Source organism: Apodemus sylvaticus, chromosome 13, assembly GCF_947179515.1.
Source record: "Apodemus sylvaticus chromosome 13, mApoSyl1.1, whole genome shotgun sequence".
NCBI classification, from domain to species: domain Eukaryota; kingdom Metazoa; phylum Chordata; class Mammalia; order Rodentia; family Muridae; genus Apodemus; species Apodemus sylvaticus.
Window position 1 is genome coordinate 85,064,568 of NC_067484.1, and position 14,210 is coordinate 85,078,777.

Consider the following 14,210-nt stretch of genomic DNA (forward strand, 5'->3'; position numbering starts at 1 on the left):
ATTACAGATGGTGGGAGCCACCATGTGGTTGCTGGGAATTGAACTCAGGACCTCTGGAAGAGCAGACAGTGCTCTTAACCACAGAGCCATCTCTCTAGCTCCTAGAATCTATCTTAATGGGTATTGCTTGTTTGAAGAGGGTGAGTGACTATTTCATTGCTATTAATATTTATAGGCTCTCCAGAGGGAAAATGTATGCTCATTTTGTTGAATCTATGTGATAACCAAGCGAAATAGTAACTTATCCTCACCTAGGGCATAAACACATGCTTAGCATAGGTGTTTTGATTTTGATTTTTCAGAGTGAGGTAGAAAAGGAAAATGCCAGTTGTGTATGGCACACACAGGAAGACAGACTTTGCACCTGATTGTCTTCTTGTCATCCAAACAGAATATAGTTGAAGTGACTTTCTTACTCTGTCCTTGCCTTGGTAGTTCCCATAGTTACAAACCTTATGAATGCAGAAACTTTCTAAGATGCATTTAATACGTGAATTGAAATTCAGTACAGAGGGAAAAGCAGATAAATTTTAGAAGAAATCACAGTGCTAACCATAACAAACTGCCATGTTACGTGGACGTCAGCTGTAGAGAGACGTGGGGACCTTTGAGAGGGAATGAGAGCAGTCAGTCAGTGGCTGGGCTGCAGGCCTGGTGTCCACAGGGCTCATTAGTGCGATCCGGTGAACGGGCCGGCAGCACCTCAGTATTCTGCTCTCAGAGAGGCATGAGGCAGAAGGGATGGTCACTGAGGGAACTTTGAAGCTAGGTCTTCAAGACAATCCAGCTCAAGGCTGCAAGAGAAAGCACCGTGGGGCTGACAGGGAGCTTGCGTGCTCTACAGTGGGGAGGGGCTGTCAGTGGTCACACTGAAGGTGAGCTTGGCGTAGATGGGACTGTGTCTAGTGCTGGGGAATCCTCGGTGAGATGGCTTTGGAGGGTGTTGGCCCGTTCCTCACATGGAAAAGGGTTGATCAGGTCTGTGCAGGTTTCTTTCAGTCAGAACACATATTTCAAAGGGTGATAGAATGGGGGAGGGGGAGTTGGGAGCACTGCTCTGGGGGAATGAGGCCATTCAAGGTGGGCAGATGAATGAATGGTGGACTAGGTGTGTTCTTCACAACGGTGGTTCACTTGGGAATTTCAAAGAGATTGGGAGAGGCTAGAGTCAGGGTCACTGGTGAGGAAAACACCTTGGCCAGATGTCACATCTGCCTGAAGGATGCCTGACTTGGTGACCCTTTACTGAGGGAAACAACTCACAGAAACATCCCAAATAGAGAATGGGGATATTTATGAGTTTAGTTGCACGTGTTTTATTGGAAGTTCAGGAAAATTAGTTTGGAGTCTGTATTTTGTGAGAGGAATGGAGCTGGAAATAAGAGGAAGTGAGAGAGAGAAGGCTGAGGATGGGCTACGTGTGAGGCCCTGCAGTGACGGGGAGAGCTGACTGAGGAAGGGGATAGGGCAAGGACACGGAAGTCAGGACCGAGTCCCAGGCGGAATGAGGAGCTGTGGCCTCTGCCACGGAAGATGTGCGCAGTGACTGGGAGTCTGTAGAAAAAGGGAAGGGACTCATTTCCATGGTGTTTGACACAACTAAGAGGTCTGTCTATGTGTGAGACAGAGGGGGGAGAGGAAGAGGAGGCAAGAAGGGAGGGATAGAGAGAGGGAGAGGGAGGGAAGGAGGGAGAGAGAAGGTGAGGTAGGGCAGAGGAGAGACAGAGAAAACCAGCCAAGTAGGACCAAGTGTCTTGAAAGGGAGGAACAGAGTGGAAAGGGGAGTCAGCTAATCACTCACGGAAAGGTGACTCACCAGATAACCAGGGGAGCCAGCCTGACCGGGCACTCGCAACGGGACTCCTGGCTGGATCTATTGGAGGCAGCAGATGAGGGATGGCACATCATGGTAGGATTACCCTGCTTTTCTTCAATGCTTTGTGTTATCTGGAGAATCCAGGCACAGCCTTGTAGCTTCAAGGTCAGATCTGAGTCCAGCTCGGCAGGTTCAGAAAGGGAGTAGAGACAGGTGGTGGTGAGGGTGTGGGCGCTACGCTAGGACAAAGGCCATCCGGCTATGTTTTCCTCAACGTAGTACTGGAATCAGCTGGGGTATTTATTCAAACCCAGGTCTCCAACAGCCCAAACTACTCAGACCTCCAAGTAAAGGCTTGCATTCTTTGTTGCAAACCACACTGTTTAAGAAGATAGAGTCTGTGGAAAAAATACTAGAGACTCTGGGTGGACAGTTAGGTTGGGAGATTGAATAGCACAAACAAGGCCCAGCCCGTGCTGTGAAGAACCTCTTGGTCACACTCAGGCCTGAAGACAGAATGGCCATTGCTTCTTGTCCCCAAGCCACCATAGTAACTGCAAGCTACTTTGCAGAATGCCCTGTCTTTATACTGTTTAATGGGTTTTGGTCTTTTGTGGTCATGTGACTGTCCTTTCCTGCTTGGGATGCTGAGGGTTGAATTCTACATTCTTCCTTTGAGAAGTCAGACTCAGCTGCCGAAACTATACACAGGAGCATGGGTCCCCACGGACATGCCTTCTGGGCCTTAATTGATACAGAGGTGTTGAAAGTAGACCCAAAACTCTATTTTAAACAAGAGCCCCCACCCCTAAGCTGGTAAACCTTTTTTATGAGGCTGGATATAGAGGCGATAAACTTCCAGGAAGGGAAGAGTTGGGTGAGAAGAGAGGAACTGCACCGGGTGGTACCCATGGCGGATGTCTGCACCTCTGCACCGGAGGACCGGTTCCCAGGATGTGCAAGGCGGGAGCACCTGTCAGGGATGGAGCTATGTAGAGTAGCTGGTGTGGCTGCTGGCTGTTGGCTGTTGGTGTGGCTGAATGTGTGATGCAGGAAGCAGACAGTTTGGGGAAGGCAGGTAGAAGTGTGCAGACACCTTCGTGCTCGGCTTTAGGGTTACGGACGTGACCTTGCGTTTTGGACACTTGGGAAGCAAGAGAACGGTCTCTGTGAGATGAGGAGCTGGTAGTGGTGATAATTTATCCAGATCATTGAGGTACGATGCATGGGGATTTCTTGGCATGTGACTGTCTCTGGGAAACACACTTCAAAAGGCAGAAGCAGATGATGTATTTTCTTGATTTCATCTGCATAGTGGTCTTTGGGTACAAGAGTGAAGCATTGCATTTAATGTACACATTGTACCCTGTGTCAAAGCAAAATGGAAAGGACAAGTGAGTGTCTCAGAAGCAATGAAAGAGGGAAACAGTGGTGGCAGGTTATGGCTTCTAAGGGGACTGTCAATTTTTTTTTTAAAGGTTTATTTATTGTTATATGTAAGTACACTGTAGCTGTCTTCAGACACCAGAAGAAGACGCCACCATGTGGTTGCTGGGATTTGAACTCAGGACCTTCGGAAGAGCAGTCAGTGCTCTTAACCGCTGAGCCATCTTTCCAGCCCCCAATTTTTTTTTTTACGGTTGGGGAGGGGAAGATTTTGCAGCATCTGATGAAAAATCCGAGTGACTCTAGGAATCCCTGGGGCTCACAGGGTGGATTACAAGGCAGAGTTGGGAACAGAAGCAGTGAGAGAGATTGGAGACTCAGTTGTTTATTGTTTGTTAGTTGTTCAGAACAAATCAAGGAAAACCACAAGTGGGTGTGTGTACATCCATACATGCACATATCCAGCCATGTATGCACATCCATGTACACACACATCCATACATGAACATATCCACCCATGTTCACACACATCCATCCATCTATGCACACTTCCATCATCCACCCGCTCACTTATCCACACACTTATCTCTTTGTCCACCTACCCCCACCCATCTACTCATCCATTCACCCATCCACAACCTTTCCATCCATCCATCCATCCATCCATCCATCCGTCCATCCGTCCATCTACCCACTCATCTATACATCCACCTACCCACCATCCATTTATCCATGCTGAAGGCACTGCACTCATGTTGGGATTTATGACTGAACATCACTGTTTTATGCTTAGAAAGCTCTGGTTTGGTCATTTAAAAAATAGCTGAGTAAGAAAACATTTCGAAGTTATGGAAATTCAAGAAGTCTGTGCAAGGCATTTGAAGGAGTGCTGGTGCTAGCCTCAGAGAGGACAGCAGGTGACCGGTGGCAGGGTGAGTCAGATTCACCACAGAGCTAGAATGGCGGCTGGAGAGAGGGGAGCGACCATGCCTCGCATGAGGGGAATAATTCTTGGGAGTCTTTCACACTGTCCCTGGAGGTCTGGACAGTGTATATTTAAATCCCCGGGGGGGGGGGGGGGGAGGCGGGCAGCACAGTCAAGCAGAGAGTCAGAAATTCAGCTTTTCCTACTAAAACTGATAGAGCCCCTGATCCCCACCCCCCAGCCTCTATGTGGGTGGTGAAATCATTTCAAACTGTTGATTTATAGGGAAAGAGCCCTCTGCCTACAGATTAGAAGAAGTCTTGTGCTTGAGCCGTAAGAAGGATAGAAGCTAAAGTAATTCACACAGATTGAATGCTTGTAATTCTGAGGCTTGCATTTAATAGAAAAAGGAAACAAAGGCCCGAATCCTGCCTAGAGATGTGTTATAATCCACCTTGCCACAGCCTGTCTTTGGTCATCGAGAACCCACCAGGCCCCAGACCCACCAGGTCCAGCTTCAAGCCAGGAGGCCTTGCTTCATGCATACATGTTCAGGAGGATGGAGTCCTGTGTCCGCAGTGGAGCAGTCTTCTCATTCCCAGCAGCAGACCTTGGGCTTGTGGGTGTGGCTGTAAGACTGACAGGTGACTTGCCTTGGCTCGGTTCCACCCTTCCCTTCACCCTTCAGGTAGCTGGCAGAGCCTCATATACACCTGGCTCCTTTGAAGGTGACTGTCAAATGCTTTGGGGAAGCTCTGAGACTTGTAGGGGCCCAGCTGTTACACAAGAAGTGGAAGTGACTGTCCTTAGGGACCAGAAGACCCACACCCAGAACCGTGGTGCTGCCGCTGGCAGGATGGCTTCATGGCACTGGGTCGTCTCTGCCCTTCCGAGCAGGGCGTTAGGTTTACAGAACTAAGAGCAACGGCTCCCTTGGGAAGCCGATAATAGACAGGGTGGGTTGCAAACGAGGAAAGCGGTCAAAGGGAAGATGAAGACTGGGTGGTCCGGGCGGTGGCAGGCAGCCTTCAACCAGCCAGCAGGAGCCCGTAAGGCCTGACTCCTGGTTTAGAGGAACATATATATGCACTGGAGGTGGAAATTACACTGCAAAGGATGCTGGGAAACCTGGCGATAATTATGGTCTCTGAGCTGAGAAAGCTGGAGAAAAGATAGAAAGTTGTTTAATAGTGCAAGAACACAAAGTCCTATTACTTAGGTACGCTGCTTGTGATGTAGCCTGATCACGGCCTAGCATTTTAGTAAGGTGCTTACTTTAAAATCATCTGGTATTTATTTATTTGTTTATTTGTTTGTTTGTTTGTTGTATATGAGTATGCTGCCATTGTCTTCAGACACATCAGAAAAGGGCATTGGATCCCATTACAGATGTTTGTGAGCCACCATGTGCTTGCTGGGAATTGAACTCCAGACCCCTGTCAGCGCTCTTAACTGCTGAGCCATCTTTCCAGCCACTATCTGTGTGATTTTTATCTGATGAGTGCTAAATTCTCTGTGTTTTGTGACCAGGGCTCGGTATTTTATGCCTTGATGTCAAGGGTTTCTCTTAGCTTTGACTTGCCTTCCTCTCTTCAGTTTGTAGGCCTCATTCTGTTTTACATACAGAGATCCGACCTTTTAAAGATCAGCTATTTTGCATATCTTGTCTCCTGAAAGGGTGGGTGTTTGTTTATAAATTTGTAAGTAGAACAGGCTGGCATCAGAAGATAGATTTTTTTCCTATTGGTTCATTCTGGGAAGCACAGGCATTTACATCTACAAATACTTCTCTGTAGTGTGCCTGAGAGTGTGAGTGTGTCTGTGTGCAGCCTCTGCGAGGCCTGCTTCATCAGGTGAGGTGGGGTGGGAAGGGAGACCCCTTCTGGAGGAGGAGGAAGGAGAGGGGACGCCTGGAGAGGGACCGAGTGATTCCTGAGTGCAGTTATGTGTGGCAGGGAGTTGCTCTGAAAACTCGGGAGCATCAAGACCAGTTGGTTTAAGAAGAAAGACTTGGCCAGAGGGCATCCCACATCGATTTGTGCCTATTTTAGACTTTAGCAGGTGTCGGGTTAGTAAACCGGTACAGGATGACATGATTCTGTGTTCCTGGCTTTCCCTGAGGATGGGAGGACAGCATGTCTTTGAGGGACTTAGTGAGTTATAGTTCTGGTGAGGACTGAGAAACTTCCAGCTCTTGGTTCTAGATTAAGGGCGAGTCATTGCAGGGATAGAGCTGGGAGTGTTATGTTGCAGAGTCAGTGCTGGTTAGACCAAGAACATCTTAGAAATTCTTCGCTTTTCGGTTCTGTAGTCAGGGGCCTGGAGGATGGTCGGCACTTGTAATAAATATGCTGCCTGGTATATACAGATTCTTTCTTAGGAACTGCGGGGGGGGGGGGGGGGGGGAGGGGGCCGCTAGAAGGATAGCTTAGCAGTAACAATTTCACTCTTCCTGTGGACCCAAGTTTGGTTCCCAGCACCCTCCTAAGGTAACCACACAGCACACACACACACACAATTTTATAAAAGAAAGATGTATCAGGGTCAGTTATGACTGGGCATGCCTGTAAACCTAGACAGGAAGTTGAAGCAGGAGATTTGAGAGTTCAAGGCCAGAGCTGCACCTGGTGGTTTGGGTCTATAATCCCAGCTTTTTGGGAGACCAAGACAGAAAGATTGCAACTAGAAGCTCAGCTTGGTCAACTTCTAAAGACTTTGTTTTTTAATTAAAACAAGAAATAAACAAAATGGACTATCACACAAAGAGATAGATATAGTTCAGTGATAGAGCGCTTGCCTAACACATGTAATGTCCTAGGTTCATTCACCAGCACTGCCCAACCCAACCAACCAACTTGTGGGAGATCAAGGCTAGCCTGGGCTACTACTTAGTTTAGACTCCATCTTTATCATCACCAACAAACAAGTCCGTAACTGAGGACTTAGAACAGGGAGGTGCCACAGAAACTTCTCAGGTAAGCTGGATCCTTGGCAACACTGTAGAAAAGCATCTTAGGACCAGCCAGAGTGAAACAAAGATATTTAGACAGAGTCATACAGGTAAAGATCACACACCAAAGGCCGGGGTGTGTGAGGCCTTCTCAAGAGCAAGAGTTCCCTAGAAGCGTGTTTAGGTGACTGTATACATGATCATATTGCTTTGAACATTACATTATTCAGAACATTATTAATTGTATGTAATTTACAATAAGGTTTAAATGGTGTATAAGTAAAGCTTAAAAATATATGAGCTGGTTTGTGTATTTATTTATCTTAAGGAATCATTTTGTTTTTTTTATAAAAAATATCTATGAGGTGTTCTTCTGAGGCACAGTGTTTATTTGGGGGGAGGTCTAGCTCAAGCCCACAAGCATTCTGGGCCCCAAGGAAGCTTCATTTACTGTCTTCAGCATCCTCAGGGAACTGCCTTTGTAGCTACTGTTATCAGCTGGGCTGCAGATTCTCGGCTGTCAGCCAGTAAGAGATGCAAACTAGTCGGGATGAGAGGCTTCGTTTTCCTCTATGTGTTCTTACTTTTTCCATCTTTCTCTCCTGCCTCGGTCCCTTGTGTGGGGCCTGTGTTCACTTTGGGGCTGGGATGTGGGAAGGAAGGCCGGTAAATAAGAGTGAGAGCAGCCAGTGCTTCTGAGTTTGTCCCCCATCCTTCTGTAGGTGACAGTCTTCTCTCGGAGTGGGGAATTGACTTCAGGGCCCCTCGGCTCAGAGTGCCCAGGTCCATGGATGACTCGGTCCCTTAGATAAATGTTGTGTGTGCATGTGTCCGGTGCATGGCCCCGTGCACACATGCAGTCATCTCCAGATCGGTTTTACTGTCTAATAAACGAAGCTATCACATATGTTGCTTATTTAGGGAAGAAAGAAATGCCTACATGACATTCCTTTTTTTCTCCCAATTATTTTTGATCTGAGCTCCATTATATCTGTGATTGTGGAGCCTGCTGGTACTGTGGGCTTTTGAATCAAATGGATCCAACCACATCCCTGAGCTAGGGAGGCTGATGACCTGGAGAGTTCTTGCCTCCTAAGCATGAGGACCTGAATTCAAGTCAGCAGAAGGAAGACACACAAAAAGCCAGATGTTGGTGCATGCTTGTAGTCCTGTGATGGAGAGATGAGGGCAGAGACAGGTGGATTCCTGGAAACTCGCTGGCCTTGAGTGCAGTGAGCAGAGCTCTAGACCAGTGAGGGACCCTGACTCCAAGGTGGAAGAGACCAGAAGTTAATTAATGTCTGACCTCCACACACGCACAAGCACACACACACACACACACACACACACACACACACGCGCGCGCGCACGCGTACACACACATACACACACACTTATGTGTGTGTGTACACATTTTAAAATACTTGATTAGTTGTTAAGTTGTAAGGGTGTGCTGTGTTAGAGTTTCCAAATATATTTTCTTTTAAAAGTTAAGGGTTGGGACTGGAGAGATGGCTCAGCGGTTAAGAACACTAACTGCTCTTCCAGAAGTCCTAAGTTCAATTACCAGCACCCACATGCTGGCTCACAACCATCTGTAATGAGATCTGACGCCCTCTTCTGGTGTGTCTGAAGATAGCTACAGTGTACTCATATAAATAAATCTTTAAAAAAAAAAAGGGCTAAAGATTTTCATTTTTTTGGATTTGTTTTTTTTCTTTTTTTCTCTCCCCCCCCCCCCCCCCCACCGAGACAGGGTTTCTCTGTGTAGCCCTGGCTGTCCTGGAACTCACTCTGTAGACCAGGCTGGCTTCGAACTCAGAGATCTGCCTGCCTCTGCCTCCCAGAGTGCTGGGATTAAAGGTGTGCGCCACCACCGCCCGGCTAGATTTTCATTTTTTTAAAGATTTATTTATTATATGTAAGTACACTGTACCTGTCTTCAGACACACCAGAAGAGGGCATCAGATCTCTTTACAGATGGTTGTGAGCCACCATGTGGGTGCTGGGATTTGAACTTATGACCTCTGGAAGAGCAGATGGTGCTCTTAAGCCCATCTCTCCAGCCCAATTTTCATTTCCTTAAGCCAGTGTGCCAAATGTAGTGTGGTGGTCATAGAAATTACCATTTGAAGCTGAAAGAAGATACTGTTTCTTAACTGCGTGGTGACGATGGAACTGTCCCTCACTCTGTGGCTGATGCCAATCAATCCTTCATGCAGTTTGTGAGGCAAATAAACAAGAAAAGAGCAGAAGCCGGGCGGTGGTGGCACACGCCTGTAATCCTAGCACTCTTGGAGGCAGAGGCAGGTGGATTTCTGAGTTTGAGGCCAGCCTGGTCTACAGAGTGAGTTCCAGGACAGCCAGGGCTATTCAGAGAAACCCTGTCTCGAAAGAAACCAAATCCAAAAAACCAAAAAAAAAAAAGAAAGAAAAAAAAAAGAAAAAGAAAAAAAAGAAAAGAGTAGAAGAAAGTGAAACGGTTCTTTTCGTGCTCTGACTACAGGGGGATTCCTCAGCGTCAACGTGAGTGAGATCAGTTTCGATGAAGTCCACCAGCTCTTCTCTAAGGACTCAGAGATTGGGCCAGGGGGCCACTGGAGGCCCAAGGACTGCAAGCCCAGATGGAAGGTGAGACACTTTTCCTCACAGGCGCTGTGACAGTGACTAAGCACTGGGGGACAAGAATGCGCTTGGTTCAAAGCCAATGCATCGGATTGTGTGCATTCGTTGCACTGTAGCCGGTGCTGTCCTTTTGACGGTTGTAAATGCACCTGTGCAGGCACAGAGTGTGCGCGAATGTGCTTGGGGCTGCTTGGGGCGCTTTTGGTAAAGAAAGACAACAGAATGGATTTCTTCTTGGAGCCATCTGTCTCCTGCAGGCGTCTCCAGTGAGTGCCGACACCTGCAGGAATATCCCACCAGTTTCTGGAACTAAGAACTCACAGGAAGGATTCTCATGTCCTTGTTTCCAGTTGGGTCCGGCACGGGGCCACCAGAGGCTTCTCAGAGGCCACGGTTGGTCGTGCTTGGAAGAGAGGCTTTGAGCTTTCTGCTTGTCTTGAGGCTGAGCACAGGTGCCTCACGTGTCAGAATTCTAGTTAATGTTTTGTTTGAAAAATGGTAAAGGAGTATGTTGGCCTCTTGTGCACTAGGATAACCAACAACAACAACAACAACAACAACAACAGCAGCCATGAAATTGGGCTGAACATTGTTCTCAATCTATGAAACTGATCCTGAGTGGGCATCTGGGCAATGGCGCTGTGCTTGAGTCTGGCGTGGCACTATACACTCGCAATGAAAACCAGGAGTCATTAAATCAGGTGTTATGTCCTCAAGGGCTATGATGGGACTTCAACCTGGAAGTAGTCTTTCTAACATATTTGTGTGTTAGTCTATAAAAAAAACATCCCCCATACGGAGGAGATTTATATGCTGTCCAACTTCTCATTTATTAGAATGGCTTAGAGGCTGTGGTCCAGCTAGTCCAACAATGGCTATATACCAGTGGAAAGTCCAACAGTCCAGTAGTTGTTCAGTCCACAAGGCTGGATGTCTCAGCCACTCTTCAGTCTGTGCCAGAATCTCGAAGCTGTAAGGCTCTGACGCCAGCGAAGGCAGGGCCTTTCTGGTGAGAGCGAGCAGGCAGAGAGCAGGCCTCCCTAGTCTGTGTCCTTTCTTAGGCTGCCAGCTAATGATGTGGCCCAGGTTAAAGGTGGGTCGTCCACCTCAAAAGCTCCAGATTAAAAATAGATATTCCCAGTTAAAATGCTTTAATTTAGGAAAGAGAACCGCCACCCCCCCCCCCCATGTACCCAGCCACTTGGGTTTTAGATAATTCCAGATGTAGTCGAGTTGACAACCAAGAATAGACATTGCAATGAAATGTATGTAGTTTTTAGTTTTAAGCTGAAGTAAATAAAACTGCAGGAGGACATTGGGAGATCCTCAGAGGTGAGCTATACTTGCCCAGCTCAGTTCCAAGCCCCCCTCCCCACTTTGCCTGCATGTATGATTCGAATAATAATGGCGCACAGCCGAGGGAAGGAAGAAATCAGTTACAGCACACGTTCTTTTGAGGGTCCCTTTCTCTGTTTTTTTATTTATTTAAGTCTCAAGTCAGTTTGTCCTGTAGTCTTCCAATATTAGAGATTCTAGAACTCTGTGGTTATTCCTGGTACCACAGGTTTGAGAGGAAGGTTCTCCATAGGTCTGGCATCTTTGGGGGCAGGCTCTCTTCCACAGGGGAATTACAGAGGGGCAGACTGGTGCTTTTCAGGTGGTTACCTGCAATGTTGGCTTTCCATGAAGGCTTCATGTGAGGTCTTGAGTAACTACTCTGCAGGTTCCAGCTTGCTGCGCTGTCCTGATTAGAGGTTCGAAGTTCCTCATGTCACCCAAGGTCATTCAGGGATGGGTCTGTGTCAGCCTTCATTAGGTGTTAAGGGACACAGGCCGATTCTTGAGCAGTCATCAGACATTATGACCCAAGAAGAGGGAACAGATAAGAACTACCCTCTCCCTTCTTTATCAGTCTGAAATTTGTTCTTATAGGGAAATGAGGAAGAAGAGGAAGGGTGAGCTACAGCATCCCAGGAGAATGAGAGCTCAGGGGTTCACGCTTGCTCCGTCTAATCCGGTGGCAACAGCTAGCTGGGCTCTAAACCAGCCTGCTCTAAAGCTCCACTATGCAGGTGGTGTGTGATTCAGAGTGTTGGAGGGGAGCAGACACACATCATACACACAAAAATAAATACATTTTTAAAAACCAGATTATGGGGCTGGAGAGATGGTTCAGTGATTAAGAAGGGTAGCTGCCTACGGCCCAAGTTCCCTTCCCAACACCCAGTTTCGGTGGCACACAGCCACTCGTAGCAGAGCGTGCTTACTGGGCAAAGTCTGTGTGGCAGACATTTTCTCAATTGTCTTTTCACAGTGTACTTAAGAGCCAGTGAGCAAGGGCAGAAGGTTCGCCATGGTTCCGAAGGGGGAAGTAACTGAATGTCGTCACTGTTCTTGAAGAGGGTTTGTGAGGAAGGACTTGGGAAGTTAGAGCATTGTTTCCAAATGCTGTGGCCAAATGACCTCCATGGTGCACCCAGAAGAGAGGGGCTCCCAGGTCCACACACGTGGAAGAAGTACTGATGACCCCACGAGACACTGCGCTTTCTTCCTTCTGAACAATAAATTACAAACAAAAAATTAATATCATTTCATAGATACAGAGGAAATGCCAACTGAATTGTAAAGATATTTAGCTTTATTACACACACACACACACACACAGACACACAGACACAGAGCTTTAGGTTTGTCACTTAAAATGTGGATTGTAGTTGTTTGTTTTTCTGTATACTTATTACTCATGTTTTTCCTTCTGGCCCTGCTCCTGATATAATGACTCTGAAGCTCAATTATATTTACAGATACCTAAGCCATATTGGCTGTTCCCCGGCTAGTTCATAAGTTAATCATCCAGTTATTTTATTCTAAGGTCTGCCACGTGGCTGGTTACTTGGTCCTCAGTGTTCTGGGGCCAATCTCCACCTGTCTTTCTATCCCAGCATCCTTCTCTCTCTCTGCTGGATGTGCCACCTTCTAATTTCCCATCTTAAACTCATTGGTCAATCAGCTTTTTATTCAACACACAAGAGATTGTCTCTACATGTGATAGCATCTCATTGTAATTTGGACATGCATTTATTATTAAAATGTCATGTTTAACCATTTTATTTGTCAGAATGCTTTCTCAGTTTCTTACTAAGATAAAAAAAAATCAACCAAACCCAAACAAACAAACAAACAAACAAACCCAACAGCAGGGGACTGGAGAGATGGCCCAGCAGTAAATAGCACTGACTGCTTTTCCAGAGGCCCTGAGTTCAATTCCTAACCACCTATTACAACCATCTGTAATGGGATCTGATGCCTCTTCTGCTGTGTCTGAGAACATCGTTGGTGTACTCACATATAATAAAAATAAAGTCTTTTTTTTTTAAAAAAAAAAAAAAAACTAAGCCAAAAACCAAACAAACAGCGACAAACCAAACCAAACCAAAAACCAGCTCTTGGTGTTTTAGACATTTCTCTGAGAATCTCACAGCAATTAAGAGCTGTAACTTGGTATTTGCCCAGTCAGCTTCTCAGCCTAATTGCATTTAATTCTTGGGGCAATCTTTAGTCCAGACTGGCTTCTTTGCCTAAATATCTGTAATCTGTTTTTTTTTTTTTTTAAAGATTTGTTTCCATCTGTATGTATGTGTCTACATGTCTGTGTGTGTGTCCAGATGCCCTCAGAGAAGGAAGTCAGATCCCTCGGAACTGGAGTCACAGTGGCTGTGGACCACTTAAACTGGGTACTGGGGACGGAACTCAGGTCCTGTGAATGAGCAGCAAGCATTCTTGACCGCCAAGCCATCTCTCCAGCTTCTATGATTTGGTTCTGGAAGTTTTTATTTATTTTTATGTGTATGATGAGCGTAGCGTGTGTGCTGTGACACATGGGAGGGGTCAGGGGAACTTTGATGAGTCACCTGATGAGTCGCCTCCCCTGCTCAGTGTGTTATTCCTACTGCCTTTGAGCTTGTTTGTATTACTTCATAGACAAGCAACTCGTAGCCAGTGGCAAAGCCAAGGGGGCAGATTTTTCTACAGTTCCACTGCTAGACCCGGGCAGGGATGTGACACTAATTGTCCCCACATCCCCACATCCACTGCTGAGTGAGTTAGGAAATCCTCAGCTGTGCCAACCATCAGAAGCCCACAGTAAGTTTCCGCTGAGCACCATCAGCGAGCAATGGGTGGGGAGCAGCGTAGGAGTCTCGGATGTTCTTGTAGCATCATGCAGGTCCCCAGGAGCCTGAGCTCTTCTGGGGATCTAAGAGATATCTTCTGGGGCAGGTCAACTGGGGAGCAGGGTCCTCAGGCACAGCGAATCATGGTGGTGTCCATGACTTACCAAATGGAAAATCACCAATGGGAACGCCAGCCTCTTAGCGTTGTCTCTGTCCTAGCCCTCACATAAGTAAAGGAAAGAGATGTGAGGTCTTTCTAGCCTCGGAACCGTCAAGTGTACTCAGCTAGCTCTTCTCTTTTTAAGTAAACCCTTGATAGCTCAGTTTGTCCCTTTT

The 14,210-nt window shown here is 46.8% G+C and overlaps 1 protein-coding gene across 1 annotated transcript in view; it reads left to right on the top strand.

Annotated features, from left to right (window-relative positions):
- The window catches only part of B4galt6 (beta-1,4-galactosyltransferase 6), a 62,664-nt gene that overhangs the window by 32,941 nt on the left and 15,513 nt on the right, over positions 1 to 14,210 (top strand). Inside the window, exon 4 of the mRNA XM_052155264.1 lies at positions 9,584 to 9,708. Within this exon, the coding sequence (XP_052011224.1) occupies positions 9,584 to 9,708 (125 nt within the window). The remainder of the gene's footprint in view (positions 1 to 9,583; positions 9,709 to 14,210) is intronic.